Source organism: Lipophrys pholis (assembly GCF_963383615.2).
Source record: "Lipophrys pholis genome assembly, chromosome: 23".
NCBI lineage: Eukaryota > Metazoa > Chordata > Actinopteri > Blenniiformes > Blenniidae > Lipophrys > Lipophrys pholis.
The window spans coordinates 4,182,723-4,209,147 of record NC_137645.1 but is presented as its reverse complement, the minus strand read 5'-3'; the positions used below and the strand labels follow the sequence as shown (position 1 = coordinate 4,209,147).

Genomic DNA, 26,425 nt, shown 5'->3' with positions numbered 1-26,425 from the left:
TCACTCTGCACTTGTTTCATGATGGGACGCCCTCTGACTTTGCTCTCTCTCACCTTTGTGCTGGTGGAACAGAGATGCTTTGTTCAAGCCGAGGACTCCTCTGCTGCTGCAGGAGCCAGAGCGCCCCCCGCAGGATACAGGCGGTGGTGTGGCTCAGATGAAACATCTGCCCTCAGCTCAGAAACAGCAGTAGATTTTATTCTCTGTAAGTCCACATAAAGAAGTGGCAGAGTTGAATGGCTTCAGTCCTTGTGAGATCATTGAAATGAAGCAGATTTTGAAACAAGCTGTGTGGCTGCTGTTGGTAGAATTCTGTGAAGGACCCTCATTTTTTGCCCCCGGAGGCCTGCAGAACTAAAGCTTCAGCCACAATTCCGACCTCCAGCAGTATGCAGATTGATCTGACCTGTGTGGGTCTTTTTCAAGTGATGTAGCAATTTGATGATGGACTGACAATGCAAAAATCCTCAGAAACAAAACGAGAAGATCTGTCCTGCAGTGACTGTTTCTCACCAGTAGATGGCAGCATCTGAAAAGGACCATTAGAGAAGAAATTAATCCATTTGGATCCGTTTCAACTCTTTTTGTTCAGTAGAAGCATATTTGTCTTTAATGATTTAATTTGACTTTACTCCACTTAAAATGGAATCTGAGCATCTTATAAAAGCCTGGATGCCCAGTAAATTAGCTCAAAGAGGCTTGCCTCAAAATAAAATAATAATAAATCATATGGTCAGCACAGTGAGCAGTGGTTAGGGTTGCAAACTGAAACTTTTTGTTTTATGTAAAAGTATATAATAGAGTTGTTTTTCCTCTAATTTTCTTAAATAATTCTAGAGTGAAAGCACGTTGTGGTTAGCACTGTCACGTCACAGCAGAAAGACCTGGGTTTGATTCCCTCCTTCTGCTTCCTGGCTGTGATCAGCATATCATAGCGACAACATGCAAACTCCTCTCAGAAATACCTGATGTGGCATCAAACTTGAGTTTTTTTGCTGTGCGCTTTAAGATATTTGACCTGAATGAAATGTGTGAGAAACATAATTTCACTCCTTTCTGGACAGATCATTTCAAATAAAGTATCTGTTCTTGTTTTTTTTTTTTTTTCTATTAATTAGCTCATAATTTTAGCAATTTCATACTGAGTTTTAACACTTTGATTTAAAAACAGAGTTTATTATGAGACAGTGGAACTGAACTGCTGCGATCTCTCTCTCTGGCTGTGAAATGAGCATTTTGCTCGGACCGTCTGTTCCTCGTCCTCGCTGGCTCCAGGTGCTCCAAACTGCTCCAGAAAACTGGAGAAGGAAAAGAAAAGCGAGGCTGGCAGAGGAAGCGTCCCTGCAGGCGGGGCAGGGGAGCAGGAGGAGCTTTGAAGTGAGTCTTGAAGCGAGGAAAGTTTGGGTCTGCTGGGACTTGGTGGCCGAGGCCATCAGAAAATGAAGAATCCCATTAAAGAGAGAGAAAAGCAGTGTGAGCTGGGTTGTCTCTGGTGGGAACCGAGCAGATTAAACCCTCTGTGATGTGAGGACGGAGAAACTGAGGGAATCGTCCCGCTGCACCTTTGCCTGCGATCCAGGAGCTGCTCCCGGGTCAGCACCTGCTACCAGACAAAGCAGATAACCTGGCGCTGAGCTAACACCAGCTTCACCTTTCTGCAGGCTGTGAGAGCGAAGAGCTATCATGCTCAAACCACATGTTTGAGTTCGGACTTCGAAAGCGTCAGAACAGTGCGGGGTCAAATGTCAGAGGTCAGGCTCTAAATATGAGTGCCTGGATGATCTCCTGAGCTGCGGTGATTTAACGGGCTTTACGTCCTGTGTTTGTCCACAGCGAGAGAAGCTGATCCACGAGCTGGAGGAAGAGCGACGCCTGCGACTGGAGAGCGAGAAGCGTCTCCGGGAGGTGAGCGAGGAGTCGGAGCTGGGCCGGGCTCAGATGCTCTCCCTGCAGCAGCAGTTCTCCAGGTAAGACCAGACTGCCTCATGTACACCTCAGCTCCTTCTCAACCTGGAACGAGACTTGTCACATCTTTAGGAAATGCATTGATTTAAAAAAAAACAAAAAGCACATTATAGAAATAAAAATGTAGGTACTGTTAACATTATGAAAATGTATTGAAGTTAAATGGAACAGTAAAGAAAGCAATTTAATATTGGAAGATAAAATAAAATGTGGTATTAAACAATGATATTAAAAAGTTAAATCTAATGAATTATTCACAAATACATTAAATTAGACAAACATACAAGCCTTTAAAGAAATGGTATTATAGGATAAATTCTAAAAGTAAAAGATGTTTTCTTAAAGAAAAATCAATAAGATGATAACATGTAGAATATAACAATATATAAAGTAATAAACAATTTGCTCCCCCCAAAAAATTAAATATCTAAGAAATAATGAAAGATATATAAAATGCAACAGTAAGTTTAGATTAAATTAGTGAAATAAATAGTAAACAAAAGAAAAGAACAGACCAGCAAATCAGAATAAATCAGGGGAGATAAACATGATCGTCTGAAGTGAATAAATGAGTGTAGCGCCTCCTGCAGGGTGTTTAGCTTTACGTCTTAATGTGAACTAAGGTGATCAGCGTTGTTTTCTCAGGGCGTTAACTAGATTTTCACCGCCTGTAATCTGCTGCTGGGGGCAGGAGGACGTCAGGGGGTCACTGGTCACTCTGTGATCCAGTAGAAAACAATAGAGTCTGTCAGCAGGTCACCACAACATGCTGCGTTCAGTAACAAGCATTTAATTCAAAACTAACTTGCACAAACACACTCAAATGACTTGGTGCTTGTAATTTGAAGCCAACTATCTGCGAGACATATTTGAGATTTTTACTGGAGAGAGTAAAAACTATGATTGCCAGCTTCTGACAAGTTCAAATTTCTTAATAGAAGCATCAGTGATGGTTAGAATGCAGCATGTTGTGCTTGTAATTTGACACTAGCTTCATCATCTTCACCATATGTGAGAGGATGTTCTCACTAAAAAATGGTGTCTTTTGTTGTGTGTGCACCTTTGCCCCACTTGTGTCCGCTTGCTTTGCCGTTTCACTGATCAGCTTACAGACGGAGCTCCGCTTCACGTGCACGATCGCGGCCTCGTGAGCTGCTTTATGGGAAGGGAAAGCTCACTTCATCAATGTGTCTGTGCAGATAACGGCGCCGGGTTGCGGCGGGTGGACGTCCGGTCCGTAAAATAGAGGCCGTGTGTTTGACCCTGGGCTGGAATTGATTAGCATGTTGCTAATTAATGGAAGTGTGCTTTGCATGTTAGCTGCTAACCAATGAGCTAATCTGAGAGATAAAAACCACACACACAAAAACAGACACACACACACACACCCTCCCCCAGCCACTGGGGCTGTTATCCTGCTGAGGGTCACATGCCGGCCCCCCCACCAGTAGCAGTGTGGTCTGCTGTCGTTAAACTCCCAGATTATCCCACAGCCCCTGAATGTCTCACGGCTCGGGGGCACACTGTAGTGTAAGTCGTCTCGTCTTGTCCTTCAGAGGAAAGTGAGGGACTGAATGAAGAGGGGTAGAGTGGTCTTTGGACCCGGAGCTCTCAGACAGGATGAGCGGAGGGTGTCTGGGGGGCCCGACGGGGGCCTTGCGGTGATGTTTGGCCTGAAGATGAGAGAGGATTCCTCAGGTAACGAGCAGTGTGGTAGTGTTGATGAAGATGAGCTGTTGTGTGCTTGTGGGACTGTGAGTAGCCGGAACCCCCCCCATCCACACACACACACACACACACACTCACACACACACACAGCAGGCGGTCTCAGCTGCTCTCAGCCTGCTTTAACCTCTTTCTTTACTCTAGTTTGAATGCATGTTAGGATTGAGTACTTAGCTCTGGAGATTCACTGAAGTACTTCTCACACTCTTGTATCTGAGCGCCATCTCATTGCGTTGGAGTTCCCCATAGTGCTTTGTACTGTGAAGTGACATCACTGTGTGTCGTTCCCAGACGCGTTAGCTCCAGACTCATGTTTCAGAGCAGTGTTATTTCCTGTTGCGCTTTGTGACGCAATTTTTGTCATGAATCGGTCGAATCAGATCGAAGGGTTTACATAATTCAGTCTGAATCAGATGGGAGCTTAATCTGGTCCATGTAACCGCAGCGCGTGTGAACACTTTCAGCTGGCAGTCTTTCACGCATACTTGGAACATCTTGTCATTCCTGCACCTGAACGCCTCCTGTGCAGACATGTAGACGGTGGACTCGCTGCTGCTCCAGCTGCTGCAAGCTTCTCCCTTATTGAGGTTAAACTGCTTTGATTGGGGGTATGTTAACTGCCACCCCCCATCCCCGCAGGGCATGAATCAGACCCCCGCTCACCACGACACATGTGGGATCATTAACAGGAAGTGGGTTGAAGTTACTTCCTGTCCCCTGCAGTGTAGGTTTGGCGGATGTTGGACAGATAAAAGGTAGTTACAGGGTTTATTGGTCCGGAGATTGTGGACGAGTCCGGCTGGTTTCCGACGTGTCGCTCTGCTTGTAATTGTGTCAGACGATGGCAGTCTCGTCCGGCTGGCCACGAATGAACGTGCTGGTTATGATGCTCATGTGCTCCAGAAAGAGGTCAGATTACAGGCTGCTGCTGCAGAAGTAGGACAGTCCGCCTGAAGCCAAACGGAGAGAGTAACTCGTGCTGACCTCGTGTTGTGTGACGTCTGTCCACAGCTGGACCATTGTCTGAGATCTGTAGATCAGCTCCAGATTATCAACAGAAACACTGAAATTATTCCACAAAAACTACTCGATGCTGACAGTTAGCTTGGCATCACTTTAGCAGGAGAACGTCAAGTCGTCGTCTCCCAGCTCTTCTTCTCTGACTCCACACCGAGGCTCCCGGTGAGAGTGACGGTGTGAATCCTCACATGTGGAGCACATGTGTGTGAAAGTCACCCAAGTCGTGGAGGAGTGATGTCTTCCTGTGAGGAGAACATGTGGTGGCCATCATGGACACTTTAAGTCTCCTAAATACAATGGAAGTGCTGCCAGCATGAAGAACCACTGAACTGCCTCAGTGTCCTCAGTCGATCTGAACAAACAGGAAGTGTTACATTTATCTCCATCCTCCACATGTGCACTTCAAAATTCAAATAAATATAAAATTCCCCACAAATTGAAGTATTGTCATGATATTTTTGGGGATTTTTGGACAAAAGTTTAAAACATGCGTTTGAAAAGGTAAAGTTCTCTTTAAAAAAAAAAAAAAAAAAAAAAGAGTAGAATGTCGGTATAAAGACAAACTGCTCCAACCTCTTGATCTCTATCCTCCTCCCGTGTGTGTGTGTGGTTGTGGAGGTCAGAGGGCGCAGACCTCTGTCACACCACCCAGCTGTAACATGCAGCTCTCCTTCATGTGGGTCACAGGGTCTCCTGGCAGGGTTTCTGCAGAAACAGCTCTAAGAGGATGAGGAGGGGGGCTTAATGTCGGGCTAAGCCAGCCAATCAATCGGTGGGCGTTCAAACTGTGTGTGAAATATGCTGCACAATGTGACAATGCAACAGCTCGAAACATCAAACGCAATGTGTGAAACATGCATTGAAACATGCATTGAAACGTGTGGTGAAACATGCGGTGAAACATGCAGCACATGCTCATGTTGGTATTTTATTGAAAACCTTTTCAGGGCTGCATCATGTGAAACTTCCTGCAGAGCTTTGATCACAGCTTTTCTTGCACGGAAAGTGTTGATTTTAGTCAAAGCCTCTTAATCAGCGCGCGCACACACACACACACACACACACACACAGAAGAGGGGATCCCTGTCTCTGGCGCTGTGACTCGCAGCAGGGTGTCTCCTGCTCTGCGTGGGGCTCGAACATGGGGCCATATGGGGATGATCAGAGAGTGTTTGGGATAATGACCCAGAGGAAATGGGAGCAGGAGCTGTGCTGCCTGTCCACCGACTGAAAAGCACTCAGGCTTATATGATGAGCGTGTGGCCTATTTTACCCTCAGACCCACATTTGTGCAGCGTGTGGTTCAGTGTGGGGCTGCTCTCTGCTCATGGAGCTCAGGGACGTCTGCACACTGTTTCTGGCCCTTTTCAGGAGGAAAAATGGTGACAAGCTCCGGATGGGGTGAGTGTGTGAGTGTGTGAGTGTGTGTGTCCAACCTGTGACATGTGTGATTGTTCGGAAAGCGTCATCTCAGAGTTCCTGCAGCTGTGAAAATGTTTCCTGTCTCATATAATTGATAAAATGTCATTCATCTGTTAAAATGTTAACATATTGTTTAAAAGCGCATCATATAGTTGCTAAAATAAAAATATAAATTCAAAAAGCATGGTAAACTGATAACAGAGTCAAGAACACCCAAACAAATCAAGGCGACCATTTGTGATGGAATAGTTAAAAAAAGTGTCAAATTATAACTGTTAAAATGTGATTGATTGATTGATTGATTGATTGCAGCCGCTGCTGCTAATGTAATTTGTTATAAATGTAACATAACAGAATGTAACTAGGAAAGTTGGTATGCAAATATAGGTAAAGTGTGCATGCTTATGTATAAAGTAGTGCTCTGTCGTCTCACAGTTCTATTCCATCCATCTTCAGTATTTAGCCGACGCTGCCGTCACTTAAAGAGGCTTCAGCTGGCTGAAGACAGATGAGTGTGTGTGTGTGTGTGTGTGTGTGTGTGTGTGTGTGTGAGTGTGTGTGTGTGTGTGTGTGTGTGTGTGTGTGTGTGTGTGTGTGTGTGTGTGTGTGTGTGTGTGGGTGGGTGGGTGGGTGGGTGGGTGGGTGGGTGGGGGTGGGTGGGTGTGTGTGTGTGTGTGTGTGTGTGTGTGTGTGTTCACTGCTGTGGAAACGTTCGTTTGCATATTTACCTCCAGGTTTTCTTGCTGTTTCATGCTGTGATAAAGAAAAGATGAGAACTGGGGGCAGACTGAGCTCACACAGCAGCACAGACACAAGCAGCTCTTCTACTCTATTAGTTACTGCAGATACAAAGTAACTAGGTAGTTCCTGTGTTCATAATGATCACATGTCTGTATTATTAGATGCTCTATAATCTGGAAGTTCTGACTGGTTAATTTTGTTGTAGGTGAAAACTCTTGAGGAGCAGCTGTCTCTCTGTCCAGCATGAACACATAATGACGACGTTTTGTCACTTACAGTTTGACTAAGCTCCTGTTTACTGAATCACTAATTCTGGGCTAAGTGACTCTCCTTCACACAAACACACCTCATCCTCCTCCTCATCCTCCTCCTCATCCTCCTCCTCCTCCTCCTCCTCCTCCTCCTCCCCCGCCTCGGTGGTCCTGCAGGTCTTTAATGTGCAGAAGTTACTTGGACTTGACTCGGTGAAACTTTGTGCATGATTCATGCGGTTTTGCATGGACTTGACAACTGGTACAAGGCCTTCTGTCACACTGACAGCCACATGAGTCATGACTGTGTGTGTTTGTGTTTGTGTTTGTGTTTGTGTTTGTGTTTGTGTTTGTGTGCGTGTGCGCGTGTGCGTGCAGAGAGCAGAAGGAGGTGATTGTCCTTGTTAATACAAACGGTGTGCAGCAGGCTGGATGAACCATAGAGAGAGAGAAAGAGGGCGTGTGTGTGGGTGTGTGTGTGTGTGTGTGTGTGTGTGTGTGTGTGTGTGTGTGTGTACATGCTGCTGCAAACAAGGAATACCTGAGTGAAACATGCATGAAGGTGATCACACGTCGTGTAAACAATCGGCTCAGTGTGTCTGTGTGTGTGTGTTCCCATGTTTGATACCCAGTCTGGACAAAGCGTTCCCAGCGTGTTGAAGCCAGCAGATGGTGGGATTCAGCCCAAAAATATCACCACACTCATCCATCTTACATCTCTGGCTCAGACTCAGTCGCCTTCTGCTTTCATTTACACTGTGTGTGTGTGTGTGTGTGTGTGTGTGTGTGTGTGTGTGTGTGTGTGTGTGTGTGTGTGTGTGTGTGTGTGTGTGTGTGTAGTTTCATTTGAGGGTGAATCAAAGCATTTCAAGCATCTTCTCCAGCTCTGTCACAGATCCCTGTCAGATGTTTTGAAGGCACGTCATTTCAGATTAATCTTTTTATTATTATTATTATTTTATTTGATCAAGAATAGAATTCTCGGGAAACTCTGCGGACCTCGAAACCTTTAAATCTCAGATCAAAGTGAATGAACACAGCTATAACACCTGACTTGAGAGGTTTTTTGAGCAGTTGAACAGTTTAAAGTGTTGGTAGTGCCTGAGTTTAAACACTTATGTTACTTTCAAGGACCATGTAGAGTGCGGTCGCTTAAATGAAAGCTTCACGTTTAGATTGAGGCTTTCAAGGACACTTGAGAGTGTTGGTCATTTCTGATTTAGGTGAATTTGAAAAGATGTTTAAAGACATTTCAAAGTGCACTGCAGCATTTATTTAACCTTTCTGTGTCTGTGTGTGTGTGTGTGTTTCTGTGTGTGTGTGTTTCTGTGTGTGTGTGTGTGTGTGTGTGTGTGTGTGTGTGTGTGTGTGTGTGTGTGTGTGTGTGTGTGTGTGTGTGTGTATGTGTAGGATGGAAGAGACGGTGCGGTCGCTGCTGCAGAATCAGGGCGTCCTGGAGCAGTCGGCTGTGGACACAGTGGACCTCATGAAGTGCTACAAGGTAAACACCACACACGCATGCATGCACGCACGCACGCACGCACACACACACACACACACACACACACACACACACACACACACACACACACACACACACACACACACCAGCTAGAACATTATGACCACTACTAGGAGGAGTTGCATTTTGGGGTAGATGTTGGTGTTTTGGCATATTTTAGACTCGTTTGGAGCTGATCATGAAGCGCATATCAGGTAGTTATGGACTATTCTTGGGATTAGTAATAGAACTTGTTTGGGTTGAGCAATAGACATTATGAAGTGTTTATAAATTGTGACTTTTACAATATTTAACTCAAGTTATAGACTAGTTTGGAACTCGTAATAGATAAAGTTTTGGTCTACTTAAAGACTAGTCTGTCACGAGTTATGGAGTGTATTTTAATGTAATTCTGTTGTAACATGTGGCACATTGTACACTCGTTATGAACGAGTTTGGGTTTTGTGATGAAGCTAATTTGGTTATATAAGTTATAAATTGGTTTTGGAGCAGGTGAAGAGTTATTTTAGAAGTTACAGGGTTGTTTTGATATTTTCCAATGCAGTTAGGAATGAGGTTTAACACTGAGCTAATTTTACTCCAGTTATAGATTTCTTTTTTGGGACTAGTCATGGACTAGTTTTCATTGTAGTTATTTGGAGACTTTTTGGCATATTTGACACAAATTTAGGGTATATTTCAAACTAGTTCTAAACTGATTTTGGACTCATTATGGACTGGTTTTGGGATGGTTGTGCTATATTTCACCACATTGTAGCAGCTCTCTCTGTATATACATATATATGTATATATTGTATTGCTGCAGGAATGAAGGGAATCTAGTAGTCTGTGTTCACTTGTTGACAAGGTGACGATGCTGTGCAGGCAGACTTTCTCTGTTTGCGGCTGCCTCCTCCTGATTCTCAGCTCACGGCTGAATAAAGTCAATCTGAGCCGACCTCCTTACGTAAGAGCAGAAATAGCTGCTGGGATTGAGCGGAGGAGCAGGAAGAAGCAGTAAAACCATATATTGTGTGAAGCACCGGGTCACCTCCAGGGTCACACTTCACACTTTGGAGCGGTGCTTGTTTACATGCTGCTGCTGCTGCTGCTGCTGCTGCTGCTTCAGTCTGTCCATCATCAATCCGAGCAGCTCTACGAGATGTTTTCATTCGTACACTCTCTAACTATGTATTAAGGCTCTGCTGTGGTGAAGTGCCTTTATAAGCGCACAAAGTGGCTGCAGAGTCCATAAAGTGTAAGTATTCTCCTACATCCTGCAGGTGACACAAGAGCACGATGCCTTCAGGGACCCGAGAGAAAAGAGCTTTATTAGTTCATGAAGAATGCAATAAAAAGAGTGTTTTTATAAATGACTGCACAAGCCAGTAGAAGAAAGGAATGGATGCAGGAGGAATGAAAATTAGATTAAATGTCATCAAGTGGCAGCGGACCTAGGATTACTCGGAAACTTTAGCCTTTATCGAACAAGTACAGTTGTTTCTATGGAAATAACTGCTTCTGTGTGTGTGTGTGTGTGTGTGTGTGTGTGTGTGTGTGTGTGTGTGTGTGTGTGTGCATGCATGCATGCGCTGCAGAGGTTCAATCCAGATGAGGTTGATCGTAAAAACACGGAAATCAATGATCAATTATTGAACAATTAATTCGACCCGTTTTCAGAAACACGTTGTCATAGTAATGGTGCTGAACCCGTTTATTTGTTCCTCAGAATGATTATTTCTACTATTTATTGCGTCACAGTTCAGGTGTCTCTAACCTCGTTGGTGTATTGAGACGATGTCCAGAGGACAGTGTGTGTGTGAGTGTAGTTAGGTTCCTGGTGTGGTCTGCAGGTGAATGGACACAGTCTCACAGAGTAAACTTCCAGGGTTATTATGTTATTCCCAGTCGGTGTGTAACGCCGCTCTCTGCTGCTGTTTTCTGTGTGTTCAGCAGACAAACTCAATAACTTGAAAGGGCAGCGCGAGGGACGAGCCCCCCTCCTCTGCCTCTGTGGAGATTATTACCCGGCCCTTTACCGCTGTCTGATGAGCAAACCACAAACCTCACAGGCAAACAGGCCAGCTCCACAGTCCGACGATAAAACATCGCCTCCATTGTCTGATGGAATCAAACAAGATTGAAAACCTAATATGTGGGGAGAGCAGATTGGATCGGCCTGAAAACAAAGTGCTCTGAAGGACATTGTCTCCGAGTCCCGTCAGCGGCGAGCAGAAAAGCCGAGCCGCAGCCATCCATCAGTGCTAATGCTAACCTCCATTCGGTCCAGCACATTAAGCAGAGGTATCTCCAGGTGTGACAGTGTGTCAGAACTCAGCTCGGGTGGAAGATTGATCGCACGTTAAAGCCTGTGCAGCTCACGCAGGACAAACACACTTAATAGCCTTTGATTTTCAAAAGAATCTACACGCCGTGAAGATTTAACTCAAAAACCAAAAGCTTGTGAAACGAAGTCGCTCCAGTCATCATTTAATGTTTGAACTCTTCCTGGCATCATGATCTGGGAATGTCACTAGGTGGGAAGGTCCCATTTCCCATTTCACAACGTTCACATGACGATAATGAAAAAACAACATGGCCGCCTTCAGCACAGCCTCCTCATGGCTGGTAACATTAGCATTAGAATATAAGCACAGATTTCCTACTGTCAGTAAAAGCATTAGCCTGCATCCATGGTAGCTGTCATTAGCATGAGCAGCCTCCTGTAAAAGTTACAATTGGTCAACTTATATATTTCTGATTATCGTCAAAATTCCTCCGGACGTGCGGTTCTCTGTCCACTGAGCTAATGATGGCAGAGATAGCGTTAATACATCCAACAAATCCAGCTCAGTGTGACTGTTCAAAACTGGTTTACAATCTGACGTCACAGAATCAGTTGACATCATAGACATTTTTAGAAATCCAGAATCTGAAATTTGCAAACACGGTTGAATCTGTTGGTGTAAATTCTACCGTTGATGAAAATTTCAATGAGTAAAAGTTCCAGATATCTAAGATGTGTGAACTGTGTGAATCAAGACTTGCTGGTAATCTGAGAGTCAGTAAAAGAGTGAAGCTTTCAACCTGAAAATTGGAGAAAACACACACAGATAAGATCACTGACCATCCTGTTGTTTTAAACACATTCTTTAGCTGATGTGCAGAACAGACCTGGAGTGTACAGTGAGAAATATTTCCCATTTAAAGCCATAAATAAGGAAATATGTGTTATTTTGGACACTTTCACAGCTCCCAGTAGATTTTATTATAGATGAATGTAAATATTGTTTTTATGATTGTAACTTCGAAAAGCCTCTGAGGTAAAGAAAGTGTTGAAATACCCTTCAGTGACACCCGGTGGTAGTTTTCAATCCTTTAAATGACAAAGCTCTGATGGTTTTCAGTTCATCACAGGAAGTTACTGTGAGGCTGTTTTCTCTTTACCGCTGAACTGAAGTGAGAGGATGAGCTGAAGGCTTTACTACATGAAATGTAATAAAGAACTCAAATGGCTCTTGAAACACTGACAATATCAAAGAGATCCAACCACCAGAGTTGCCAAAGGAGCAACTGTTTGTGATTAAAACACCTAAAAATGTCTCATTTCTGACACGTACAAATGTTTATCGTCTGGAAATGACAATTTATTGCACGTTTGTGCTGCAGTCTGACAGTCAGCTCAGAGTGTTTGGCCTCATTAGCGCCAAATTATTACCAACAGTTTATTATCACAGATGAGACAATAAAAGAAGCGGGTCTGAGGAGACCCTCAAGGTCACTGCTGCCGTTTAATGAACTCCATGATAAGGGATTATGGGATGTTCGGGAGTGATGATGATGTCCCCTCGGATCACTTCTCTCTGAATCCTGCATTCTTAATATTAAAATATGTTCTTTGTGAGTGTGTGTGTGTGCATGCGTGCGTGTGGGTGTGTTAAAAAGACATTATTTTTGTTGAGCAAAGAAGACAGTTAAAAGCAACTGAACTAAAGATCAATTAAAAATATTTGAATGTATTGTTGTGTCCGACACATAATCATTTTGATAACAACACATTTGTTAAAAGCCTCAGTCTCTTATTCCATGTCTTTCTGTTCTGGTGTGCTGGTTTGTCCGTCTCTGTTTTCCTCTCCGCTAACCTCGTCTCTCCTCGTCTTTTTCAGGAGAAACTCTCAGAGGAAGTGCAGAAGCAGCAGGACAGCCCCTCGCTCCAGCCGCCGGACCCCGAGCTCGATGCCAGCCAAGCAGAAGATAAAACCAGGCTGCTGGTGGAGCGCCTGAAGGCCCTGGAGGTACTTCTGTCCCTCTTTGCACCCCTCGGCCATCCTCTGCTGGTGTCTGACAGCGTGGCAGCTCGTCAGGCCCCGCAGAGCCCCCCGGTCTGTTCACGGGTTTGTTGTGCTCTGCTCTCAGGGGGAATGAAGCCTTTTTACTGCAGCCAGCAGACACACATCCTCTCACATCTCCTCAACAATTACCCTCCTAATGAAACTCGGCTGCAGGCCAACCAACTCCCTCCTCGCTGACTCCTCTGACTCTTGTTGTTGTTGTTATTGTTGTTGTTGTTGACGATGATGGTCTTCCAACATCATCATCATCACCTCCAGGAGACACAGGAAGGAAAGGCACCTGAATCTCTAACATGTAGTATAGTTGATATGTTACATGAAATTACAGGGTCAAGTGGGAGCCCATTTAACCAAAATAAGAGTGGTCCCAGGATAGATCCCTCCACACTCTATACAAAAGCAGGTGGGGGGGTACTTCAGTTACTCCCATGTTAAAATAATATGCTAAATAATATCAGTCATGTGGCTATATTGGAGCACATTAATAGAAAATAAAAGTGGTTCCAGTAAAGATTCCAGATACATTATATACAAGAACACGCTGAGAAACATTTCCATTAGATCAATATTGTAAAAATGACTTGTTTCAGGAGTAATGTGGGCACGAAGAAGCTTACACTTTGGAAACAGGAGTGGTCCCGGGACAGATCCCTGAGGAACTCCACATTTTGTGTGACAATGCTATGGTACACCATATAAAATATTCTATGAATACTGTGCCCAAATGGGAGCATATACATGAAAAATGGGAGCAGTCCCAGGATGGGGCTCTGAGGAACTTGGAATTTTATCCAAGAGAAGGGGAGAAATTCTTCAGTTTGTCACATCTGTTACAGAAAAGAAACATCAGGTTATTTTTATCAGCCTCACCTGAAGGCGTCCCTGATAGAAAACAGACTGTAATTACAGCAAAGTGGCAGATAATTGGCCGTTATCCTCGTGGCCGGTAGAAACGCACTCCCCCCGTCTCCATCCGCATGATGAAGCACGTTAGTTAAACATTAGACTTTAAATGGCTTTATCAAGAGCTATCTGCCTCTTTGTATCCCCGCCGGGCCGTGTGGGTGATGGATGCAGCAGCGGCGAGGCGATACATCACGGCCTCACTGCTGCTGACGCTAAGCAAGCAACTGCCCGCGCTCTTATTCCTCCAGCTCCACTCATGCTAATCATTAACTTGGCAGTGCAGCGGGGGCTTTTATTTATAAAAGCCCCCGCTGGTTATTTAGCTTCTGACCGAGAAGAAAACTCTTAAAAGATGTAAACAAGCTGCAGTGTAACACTGTCGCTTTAATGGAGAAAATTCTGCTAAAGGTGAGCTAACTGGACTTATTAATCAGTTTCAATGGAGAACAAGCAGAATGAAAAAACACATATTAGAGGTGTTTTATAAGAATAGGATGAGTTTATGTTTTAAAGCATGATGCTGGTGCGGGGGGTGTCGGGGGGATTACCTTCACCTGAGGTGTCACGCTCTCTTTAATTACCAAGCTTATTCGTTAGATTTTCCTGCGGGACCATGAGTCCGGCTTTAATTAGCATCTGTTTCTCGTATGCGGCGTTATTATGTGGTATTGTGGCGCTAAAGGTCAGAGGGCGAGGAAAGCGAGCCGCCTGACAGCTCAGAACCCGCCGCCTGCCTCTGACAAATGGGAAACTCCCAGAGATCAATAGGGCGCCGCCTCCTCGCTGGGCGAGCGAGGAGACACTGTGATTAGGTCCGATCTGCAAGTTCTGACCTTTCTGTGTGTTGGAGGGAGCGATGCTCCTGATTGGCTCGGAAGTGACGCCTGACCTTTGTGTGAGGCCTCCTCCTGAGTGCTGAAGACGCTGCTGTTGTTGTTTGCAGGAGCAGAACTCGGCCTTGGCCTCGGAGAACGAGAGCCAGCGGGAGCAGTACGAGCGATGTCTGGACGAGGTGAGTCTGTGTCTGTTGTTTCCAGTCTGTCCTCCACGCTTACAACATTTCATCCAAAAAGAAAAAAGTTCCAGTCGGCACCGGGTCCCTGAACTTTCTCCCTGTCCTGCTCTTTGGGCTTCAGCATTTGCAGCCACAGTTTCTGCTCTGTCTCTCTGGACTCATTTGTAGCTTTAGCATTTACAAAACCCCCTGCTGTTTGAGGAGGAGCTTATTCCCAAACTAACTAATCCTCACAGCAGCATTAGAAACCTTGTGGAGTAACTAGTTCAGTTACTATGGACGTATGTCCAGAACGTTTTGAGTAGGTAACTGTAATTAAGTACTAATTTTCAGCTGTATTAAGTGACCGCGGGTCGATAAGAAGGAATACTTTAGTGGTAACTGATTACTCTTGTGGTATCGTTAAGAGCTGCGACTGAGACCGCAGCGCCGCTACAAACCCAGCTCCGATTACTTCCCATTGATCGCTCATTAATCCGTCCCGAAGAGGCGGCGGCTCCTCTGATTGCTCCGCTCGCACTGCGAGGACACGCAGCGATGAGCCCTGCGGGGATCGAACAACAAACCCACACTAACCGCCCCTGACAGAGAACTTCAGCTGGGCCGCGGACGCCGCTCGGATGCAAGCGATGAAATGAGTAAATGTAGACAGGCAGCTGGTGGGACCGGCGGTGCCGCGCGCTGCCGCCATCATCAAAGTTGCGTTATGAGCCCACAGAGGCGCGCTGAGGCCACTTACAGAGGGCAGGAATCCACCCCGGAGGGCGGCTCTCTCCACCCTCAGGCATATTTACCCTCTCTGCCAAGCCCCTTACTTCCAGGACAAATTAGGAAACTTGTCCCTGCAGCAGCATCTCCCTCCTCCATCCCTCCATCTCCTCACTGCCGCGACTCCCTAAACATCCCGCAGTGCCTCTGTTATGTTATTTAAACCACTGCAGCAGCTCGCTTCAGTATTCAAGACTGAAACTGGACTTTTTTTTAATGCGTCTTTATTCCTCTGATGTTACTCATCATGTACAAGCTACTGAAAGTTCTGAGATTAGATGTTGAATACGGCCATCTTGTCCTTTCAGGTGGCCAATCAGGTGGTGCAGGCGCTGCTAACGCAGAAGGTTTGTTCCTCATCATCGCCGTGGAAACACTTCAGTCAGCTTTAACAACCACAGACTGATGGGCCGTGTGTGTGTGTGTGTGTCACCAGGATCTGCGGGAGGAGTGTCTGAAGCTGCGGACTCGTGTGTTCGACCTGGAGCAGCAGAACCGAGCGCTGAGCATCTTGTTCCAGCAGAAGATCAAACCGGCCTCGGACCTCCTGCTGCAGGTGACTGAGACACACCCAAGGGCTTCAGGGTTTTAGAGTTTCAGACAACGTGCCAGAGCTCAGTTTGGAGACGCTTGCTTCACATTGTGGCAAAACGTTGCTCTTTGATGGAATAAAAATCACACATTTATTTGAAAAAGAGCTGCTTTCCAAGCTGCTGTCTCTCCATTCTGCCTGAATAAGATGAAAAAAGTTTCTTAACTTAAAGAAAAAAGCCAACTTGGTTTAAACGTGTTTCAGACTAGTTTTTTTGCTGTTTTCATTTGATTTTTAACAGTTTTTAGTTCTTTCTTTTTTTTTCATTTTTAAAATATTCGCACTGGTTTCTGTTGTGTTTTAGCTGGAAACGCCTCACAATGTGCTTTACCGAGGCAACCTGGAGGTCAAATTTTGTAGCATTGGAGGCCTGTTTTTGAATATAATTTGAATGAATCATTGTTTCTCTCTGCAGGATTTCTGAAATTAGCTTCAGTTAGCAGAGGCTTGATTTTTTTATTTCATCCCACAAAACCGTTTTTTTGTTTAATATCTGAATCATAATGGAGATGTGAACCAGTTTGAGCTCTCTCCTGGGGTGGATCCTCGGGCGGAGCCAGACTTAATCACCCGTCTTGAGTGTCTGCACATCGTTGCTTATCAGTAATTAAAGGTTTGGCGGGCTCCCGGTGGGCTTCTCCACTTCCTGCGATAACGCAGTAACTGCCCCTTCTGCAGAGACTCACATTCATTCATCTCTGCTTAAGCTGGTGGGACAGGCAAGTTGTAATAAAAGCATCCATTAGTGGTGCGAATCCCTGAATCTGCCCCACACCATTACTGCGGCAGCAGTGGATCCCTCGAACCAGTTTTGGCCCGCAGGCCATGTGTTGGACAGCGTTTGAGGGTAGAAGGTGAAGTTCTGTGGCTCCTGTCACAGTTTCCTTCAGCTCGTCTGACCCGCTGACTCCATCGACTGAATGCTTGATGAGGCTGCTGAGGAGGTGAAATCCTGCACCCGAGATAAGATCAGAGCCTCCTGGAGCGCTCCCACCCTGCACAAACCCCCTAAAGTCACATTTTAGATCAAAAACTGAGTTCCTCCTGATTTATTAGCACTGCTTCTGTCTCTGACAGCTGCTCTTTGAATAAATCTCAAGGAGCAAAATTAAAAAGAAAATCACTTGTTTGGGTTTTCGCAGCCTGAAGGAGCGAAGAAAGAAAGATAGAAAGAAAATACTACATAACTTGACAAAAAGATTAAATCATGAATAAAGATGGAAGACTTATTGAATCTATGTAGTCCTAAAAAACAAATCTTGATGTTAAAAGTAAATAAGAGAATAATCCTAAAATAAAAATAAAAATAAAAATGAAGAGAAAAATAATTTGTGAATTGATTAAAAATTGTAGGATTATTAGGTGAATGGATAGACAAATGGGTATACACATAATATTACACAAAATAAGAATTAAGATTGAATAAATAAATAAAAAGGAATAATTATGGATTGAACTAAATTCATTGAAGGGGAATTGAATATAATAATGCATTATTAAGGATTAAATTGGTATGTTGATAATTATTGATTAAATAAATACATTTTGAAATATTCATCATTTAAGAATTATTGAGTAAATGAAGTTGATCTCGACAAATTGTCATATAAAATGATTGATGGTTATATTTTATAAATAACATGAATTTACAGTCACATTTAATTTCATTGAATAAAAAATAAAAAAATAAATATTGACTATGAAACATTGTTTTTTTTTATTTCCTCGAGAAGTCAATTGAATTGTCTGTTTTTCAGAATTTAAATGATATGATGATTTATTTTAGACTTTTAACTCTAAAATCAGAGTTTGAATCAGTGAAAGAATTAAAAAAAAAAGAATTAAAATCTGTCAAGTGTCCTCATGCTTGTGTTGGAAATCTTCAAAATACTCGAAGGCAGTCGGTGTGCGCGTGTGAATGCCTGCACTTGTGTGTGCAGATAAAAGTCAATCAAAAATGTTTTATGGACACAAATAACTGCAGAGTGTTTTGTTTATGGAGGAAAATCCGAGTGCTGGATTTTCCCAGCCTCACTGAAGGTGACTTTGACTTTATGAACAGCCACTTTACTCAGTGTGTGTGTGTGTGTGTGTGTGTGTGTGTGTGTGTGTGTGTGTGTGTGTGTGTGTGTGTGTGTGTGTGTGTGTGTGTGTGTGTGAGACGAGGCGGTGGGATTAGCGACTGAGGAGCCGAGCGGAGGATGAATGTTGAGATGAAAAAATGTGAAGCATTCCCATTCTCCCTCATGCAATTATTTCTTCCTTCCTGATGACATTAATGAGTTTGAAGGAGGAGGATGAAATCTGATCACTTTCAGGGGGAAACAAGTCCAATTTTCAGAAAGACACCATGGAAAAGTCATTCAGGGTCTCCCGGCTTCACGGCGTTACCATGGAAACTAGCTCAGCCTCCACTGCAAACATCACCTCACCCCGTTTTACTTTATTTGACTTTATTTTTCCGTTTTTGTTACTTGAAACACTTTATAAGCTTCTATCCAGGCCATTTCATTATTTTAATTTCATTTGATTAAATTTTATTTAAAGTGCTTTAAAAATACACACAATAAAACTAAGTCCTGCAAACTCACACTATACAACAATATTGTTAATTGTTAATAATTCTGTTGAATTTTGTTTTATCTATTTCTTAATTCACTAATTTCACTTCAGATTATGTGTAAAACTTTTTTTCATATTATCCAGGTGATATTTTATTAGATTTATGTATTACCACTAAATCATGTTTTAGTTAATTTATTGATTCTGATTTAAATGATTCTGTTCTTGTATTTTTATGTGCGATCCCTCATCATGGTCTTGTTTTACAATTCATCTGCAATTTTAAATCTTGTTAGTTTTTGATTGATTTTTAGTTAATTGTCATGTTGTTTCATCCACGTTTTATTTTTGATATGTTTATTATTTTTTTGCTTATTTATTCAAGGCATTTTTCTTATCTTTTATGAGCTGGCCCATGTTCAAAAAATAATTTTCTTCTCTTTAAATGTATTCTGTTTCATTTCATTGAATGCTTTGTTTCATATCGCTGTCATACCTTGTTTTAGAGTGTCCTTCCAGGTGTTTTGAAGCTTTTTTCTTCTTTTCTTTGGTAAAGTTTCTGCCTCCTTCTGTCAATCAGAAGCTGCACTCGAGGATTATGGATCTCTCAGCGGCCGACCTGCTGCTGGAGCCCGAGAGGAGCAAAGCTTTCCTCCTTTCCAGGAACAGCGATTCGCCCTCCACCGTAAGAACCATTTCTCTCAAACAACTTTACCCCTTCCTGCCCCCCCTCCAGGAAATCATTGCTTCCAGATATGAAAATACTCCCAGCTGTGACCCCTCCTGTATCAGTCTGCCCTGAGAGGAATAAATCCCTGTCATATTACCAGAAAGCATCGATTGAAGCGGCTCCTCAGTAAAAACGACTCCACAGGACTCTGTGCGACATTACTCATCTTATGTATTATGCATCAGCAGATGAGTTAGCTCCATTCTTTTACCCTTTTTTACCCCTCGGACATAGCCTGATACACTGGACTGCAGGACAGACAAGAAGAGCCTGAAAACGGCCTGAGAGTGTGTTAGAAAGCACACACGTCCTCCAGTAAGGACTGAAATCACAATCTCTTCTCTGCTAATTTGTACCAACATCTGGTGGCTGCACATGAAAAACTTCACTCCTACTTTTTAAGTTGGCAAAGTTTTCACTCCCCGATGTTTGATTGGTCTGTCAAAAGGTTGTTGAGCACGTTTCATCACGGAATTACCAGCGAGGTAGCAATTAGCCATGCTACGCTAACCAGCAGCTTCAGAGAAAAACTGATGAACACTGAGGAAAAGATTTATTTATGGATTCAGTCAACTTATTAATACTGGAATGCTTTAGAGCAGTTCCGATAATGCTAACTGGAGTTTTATTCCTCCAACGTTCACTTTGGAGGGTCATCGGGGTCACTGCGTCCTCTGATAACTGGGCAGCACAGTTTCATGGATGTTTCCCATCCAACAGGAGGTGCAGCTGAATGGAAAGCTGGGCTTCCCTTTTGTGAAGTGTCTGAGCCAGCTGAGCCTGACGGTGCCACCGCCATCGTACCCGCGCAGCAGCTGCAGCAGCAGCGAACTGTCGCTGTCCAGCGCCTGCAGCGACTTCTCCAGCGGCTCGTATACCTGGAACGACGGGCGCTCCTGTGGGAAAATGGTAACACCTCACACACACACACACACACACACACACACACACACACACACACACACACACACACACACACACACACACACACACACACACACACACACACACACACACACACACACACACTGCTGCAGTTTATAAAGCCTGACTCCACAAAACAGACTAATAGAGGCTCATTAAGTGTCCTGTCAGAGGTTCTTGGAGAAGTCTTCAGGTTTTATCGTCTTTCTGTTGGGACTCTAATTGTTCCCTCATCCTGCTCTTAGTTTGCTGATCTTATCTTTAAAGGGAAGCTAAAGGCTTCATTTAGCATCTGAGCTCATGTTTAATGCTGACACAACTACAGCTGATAGAAACTAATCACTGTAACTTATTATTAACTTATCTGTAATTACTGTAGTTTCAGGTGAAAACTGTTGAAGAGTTAGCTTTAGCACAGAAGCTTGATTCTTTCTGTCTCTCTCTGTGCTAATCTAATGTGACAATAAATAGAATTAGCTGACTGATGTGATGACCTTTTGTTGTCTGCAGTCCTCTTTGACCTGGGAGAAGAGGCTGAGTTTGGGCTCGTCTGTCCCGAGCAACATCTGCGCCACCATGGATGAGCCGCCGCCCACCAGGCGCAAAGAGAGCCACATCCTGGAGGGGCTGAGGAAGCTCCAGAGGAGGAAGCACAGGAGCTCATCCTCCTCTTCCTCCAAGGTTTCCAAGTCAGGCTACAAAGACTGCATGAACTCCAATGAGGGTATCTACTCTCTGGGCATCAAGACCAGCGGCAAGGGGGTCTCCAAGCCCCCCCACGTCAGCAGAATGAGGGGGAAGCGCTTCTCCTATGACTCCGACGATGCAGACGATGAACTGGCACAGTCCAGCACCAGAGACAACATCCCCACCAAGGACGGCTGGTTCCAATGTCAGCGTCTGTCTCACAGCATTTCTGACAGTCTGTGCAGCTTAGGTGGACTGCAGGACAGCAGCGGGGACGCCGCCCCACCTCCTGCCGCTGCGAAGCAGCCCCCAGGCTATGACTCTAAGGAGCGTCCCGAGAAGCTGCTGAGCTTCATCAACAGCTTCCTCCCTGAAGGAGGACGGCCGTCGGCATTCAGCAGACCTTCGAAGCTGCACCGTAACCAGTGTGACCCCCCGGATCCCGGTCGTATATCTGACGACACGGTGGGACTCAAGTCTGAGCCCAGCGACAGACCGCCGCCGGAGGAAGTAGAGAGGGACACCAGGAGGCTTTCCAGAGACGTGGCAAAGCTGCTGTCACAGCAGTACCTGCGACGAGAGCAGGGCCGCACACAGTCTGCAGAGGGGAGGCCCCGCCCCTTCAGCCTCATCAAGGAGCCCAGAGCCTCCCAGTGCTCCGAGTCCGAGGAGAGCATCCTCGCCATATTCGATGCAGAGGGAGAGCCCATCCACCTGGCACCAAACAACAGTCAGGGTGGAAAAGGAGCCACGAATTATGCAGAACTTGTTCCGCAGGAGAAGCCGACAAGACAGAAACCAGCCAACGTGAGAACCTACAGTGTGGTGGAGTCTCCAGAGAAACCCTCTGAGTATCAGCTCCGCGCCAGGAAGTCCAGCAGCAGCAGGGAGGGGAGTGCAGAGAGGCTGTCCATGCCGCTGACGCCTCAGAGGAAACTCATCAAACCGCCAAGCAGCCGGGCTAATAAAGGCTTGTCCATCCCCCCCGTCAACGATGCTTCCAAGTCCATTGGGTCCAAAATACCAGGCCGCAACAAGCCCACACCCTTAGGACCCCCCATCAAGTCCTCCAAGGCCTCCTCCACTGAACCGAGTCTCAGTGGGAACTCGGCTCCTTGCGGCCTGGAGAAGTCTCCTTCCTCTGCAGGCAGGATGTCCAGATTCCTCAAGACTCAGGGATCCTGCTCTCAGAGCCCGAAGGTGGGGCACAGCAAACCCCCCGGCAGGGCGGAGTGGGGCAAGACTTCCTCCTCCTGTTCCCCACTTCTCTCACGGAGGCACCTGGAGTACGGCGAGGGTGAACAGCCCACCCGAGACAAACACTGTGAAACCGGCAAAAACAAACTCAGGTCCCCGTCGCCCCCGCCTCCCCCCGGCCGCACCACCTCCCTCCTGATCAGACCAAACTACGAGGGCTCGCCACAGCCTCATCATAAAGCAGCGACGGTTCAGCCGGCCACACCAGCCACTGTGAGGGGTCCCCCCCCGAGCTACCACACCTCACTTCTACCAAATATGCAAAGCACGCTCCCCATCAGGGACAAGGAGTGTGCAGACCTGGACGCAGGCTACGGGACCGCACCGCACAAACCGTTGGACAAACCCGGTCAGCACCCTCAGAAGCTCTCCGCAACCACTCACACACCAACAAAAGGCTCCAAGCGGGCCACCACAAAAGACTACCTCCCTTCAGCGAACTCAGGGGGGGCCCCAGAGCCCCAAAATGCACCTAAAAACTCAAAGAATGTCCCCCCTCCTTACAGCGCCCTCCGAGGGCCCTCACTTCAGACCTCGTTTGTAAACAAAAGAGGGTCCGTTCATGAAAATGCCCACCAGTCAGTGCAGAAGACTTCTGTTAGTTTACCCATGTCTCTTCAGGATTCCTCTCAGACTGTGATCAGCCCCCCCAGCTCAGTGGTAACTTCCCCCAACCCAGCAGAAAAAGCCTCAAAGACTCGCATCCCAATGGGCTTTAAAGCCTTTTTAAAATCTCCGCCCGGTCATAAAAATAGCCCCTCTATTCCAGGCAAGCAGGAGAAAGATCATATCAACTCCGTCTCCAAGGAGACCGTGACTTCCAGCACCTCTCCGCAGGTTGACAGCTCCCCGCCGTACGGTATCGATCCTCCTGCCTGCACGTCTGCTGCTGAGGGGAAAGGTGATGTCATGTGTCAGGCAGCGGAGGAGGGGGGGCCGCTGCCGGTAGAGGGGGCGCCGTGTGACAGGGGGAAACGGAGCAGTCAGCTGTTTGGTAGATCCATATCTGTCACCACCAAACCTCATCTGAAGCCCGCCCTGGGGATGACCGGGGCCAAAGCCCGCAGCCAGAGCTTCAGCACCACCTACACGGAGAAACCCGGCGGGGGCTCTTTGGAGGGTCCAGGGAAGACCAGGACCCACATCATCACCAACTCAGGGGAGAGGGGCAGCTCTCTGTCCAGGCAGAGCTCCTCCGAGGTGCCCGGTGGTGCAGCCGAAAGCCCCCTGCACTCCCCCCGCACCAGGCTGAGCCACTATGGAGGCATGACTGGGTCAAACCCGCAGAGCGCCCCCTTCGAGAGGACCAAAGCAGCCCCCAAAGGTGAAGGGTCCCCCTCGCGAAAGGAGGTCTGCAGCTTGCCCACCGCTGACAGGATGGCCTCCAACATCAACCGTAAAGGCGGCGCTCAGCTGCAGGTTCAACCTCCATCCTCCTGCGTCCACTCTGTGGAAGACCTGGAGCTCAAGGGGTCAACGGGACCCCCGAAAGACTTTAACAGGGAGATCCAGACCCCGGCCGGCTCGCCTAGCAAACCCACTGACACCGACGAGAAGAAAAGCCCCTCCACCTGCACCATTGAGGAGAAAGTCATGATGGGAATTGAGCAGAATGTGCAGAAGTGTCAGGAGCAGGAGAAGGAGAAGGTCAGTGAGGTCAAGCAGAAGAGTGGACCCTCCCTCGCCAACTGGTTCGGACTCCGCAGGAGCAAACTGCCAGCTCTGAGCGGCAAGAAGGCTGAGCCCCCCAAAGCAAGGGAGGAGAAGAAGGAGCAGAAGGCGGGCTCGGTGCTCATAGGCAAACAGAAGAAGGACAAGAAGAAGAACGAGAACCAGCAGAAAGACGAGCCAGAGCTCGAGAACCTGACGCAGGTGAACAATAAGCTGAGCTCCATCATGGACCACTGCAACAACCAGATGGGGCAGATCAGCACGCAGATCCACTGCTCCACCGCGCTCATCGGCACGGAGCACTTCATGAAGGAGCTGCTGGGCAGGTGAGGCCACCCTGACTTTACTTTACCCCTTCAAGAGCAAATCTAAAAGATACCACAGTTTGAAAAAGAAAATCAAATGAAAATCTTCTAATCTGGTAGTGTTGAAAAATGTATTACAAATTGTGATAACTTAATCTGGAAGCAGTCTTTTGGAAAAATTCTTGAATTTTACACATTTTAAAGAAAGACAAATTAAACAAGAGTCTCAGATATTTTTAGAATCAGCAAAGGTTCTCAATGAAATTTTAAGAATCTGAAATCTTTCCGCAAAAATTTTTCAAAGATCCAAAAGCTGTGAAAATGACAAAATTTGTGACTAATCTGGAATTTCAGATATTGTAAAATAATCGAATGTGGGGGGAAAAAAACAATTTGAATGTGTGTCATCTGGAAATCATCTGGATTCTAGAATTAGTGAAAACACTGACTTGTGTCCCGGCAGGACGGCGGTGAAGACGCAGCCGCATCAGATCTGCTCCAACCTGAGAGACGGCGGCCTGAAGGCGGAAGTGGAGACGTGTGCAGACACCAATGTAAGTGAGCGGTTCGATTCCCCCTCCTGCTCTCCTTGACCTTGTGGGAGTTTTGCCCTTGGACTGTCAGTCAGGTGATGAGGTGATGGGTGTAATGAAAGAAAGTGCAAGGAGGGGCGGACAGCGTGGCGACGTGGAGCAGGAAACTTAATCCACTGCACGCTGGACGGCTCACAGGACAGGAGGCTGTTATCAGCCACTCACTCCACAAAAGAGCCATTTAATACGTCCGCGCAGCTCGCTATCTGCTCCCCACAGAAACACACAATAGAGCCGCTCCCCGAGACCCAGCAGCTCCTCTTACACACACACACACACACACACACACACACACACACACACACACACACACACACACACACACACACACACACACACACACACACACACACATTCACGGCACACTTTTAAAGCCATACAATTAAAGCAAAAGTACGACAATCACCCCAAACTTTGGACTTAATTCACCACATAATTAGCTGTGTGTGTGTACGTGTGTGTGTGTGTGTGTGTGTGTGTATTTGCGTGTGCACACGCGTGACTTGCGTTGGAGCGTTGGGTAGGATAGTTAAATTAGAAGCAGCACAGAAATACAGAGACGAGAAAAGACCCGTTAGGGGTAAACAAAGAGGAAACGTTACAGGAAAGTGAAAGAAAACTAAAAAAAAATAAACTAAATGTGAAAAAGTCAAACAAGGTGACACTGAATTTAAAGAAAATGATAACAAAATTACACAAATGAATGAAGAATAAGTTAAATAATAAAAGTCAAATTAATAAAAAATACATTTTAAAATTAACAATCAATAAACAGTCGGAAGCATTTCTTTAACTTTAATTGTTTTAATGATGATCTATGATTAGAATATTTTAATTGGAATAAAAATACATTATTGTGTGGTTCATCTAAAATATTTGTGAGCTTCACTGTGAATTAAACCTTTCCATTGTTTAAATGTTTAAATGCATCACATATGATCACTTAATGTAGTGAAACATTTAAATATTATTGTCTTCAATTCAAACAATTTGCACATAGTTTGTTTGTTTTTTTGCTTTTTATCAAATTTTATTCTCCTAGTATTTTTTTATCATTCATTGTACCTTATCAAGAATTATTTTAATTCTAATATTTGTGCATTAAAGTAATTTTAAACATAATTTTTCTGTTGTCTTTGTCTGGCTCCATGAATTTATCAAGATGATAAATATCATTTAATATAATTTGAGGGGTTTTTTGTGTCTCAGAGCCTCCTGATGAGTCAGAAACTGGCCCGGGCTGAAAACGAGGAATCGGCCTGTCAGGATCACGTCATCGGTGAGTTCGTCTCCTTGTTTTCAACGGTTTCTGCTCGAGTGGTGCATTCACTGACCGTCTGGAATAAAGCAGACATTAATTAGAAATGACATAATTCTTTTTTCTTCTATTTAATAGTTTTTTTCATTTTACTTCATTTAATTTTTGCAGTTTAGTCAA

The 26,425-nt window shown here is 45.3% G+C and overlaps 1 protein-coding gene across 1 annotated transcript in view; it reads left to right on the top strand.

Moving 5' to 3' along the window:
• LOC308127583 (nck-associated protein 5-like) overlaps positions 1-26,425 on the top strand; it is a gene marked incomplete at its 5' end in the record, with an annotated part of 59,208 nt that overhangs the window by 23,355 nt on the left and 9,428 nt on the right. The window contains 11 exons of the mRNA XM_080492715.1: positions 1,834-1,967; positions 8,535-8,625; positions 12,792-12,920; positions 14,827-14,895; positions 15,975-16,013; positions 16,103-16,222; positions 19,401-19,505; positions 20,271-20,459; positions 20,985-24,415; positions 24,858-24,948; positions 26,197-26,266. Of these exons, the coding sequence (XP_080348841.1) occupies positions 1,834-1,967; positions 8,535-8,625; positions 12,792-12,920; positions 14,827-14,895; positions 15,975-16,013; positions 16,103-16,222; positions 19,401-19,505; positions 20,271-20,459; positions 20,985-24,415; positions 24,858-24,948; positions 26,197-26,266 (4,468 nt within the window). The remainder of the gene's footprint in view (positions 1-1,833; positions 1,968-8,534; positions 8,626-12,791; positions 12,921-14,826; positions 14,896-15,974; positions 16,014-16,102; positions 16,223-19,400; positions 19,506-20,270; positions 20,460-20,984; positions 24,416-24,857; positions 24,949-26,196; positions 26,267-26,425) is intronic.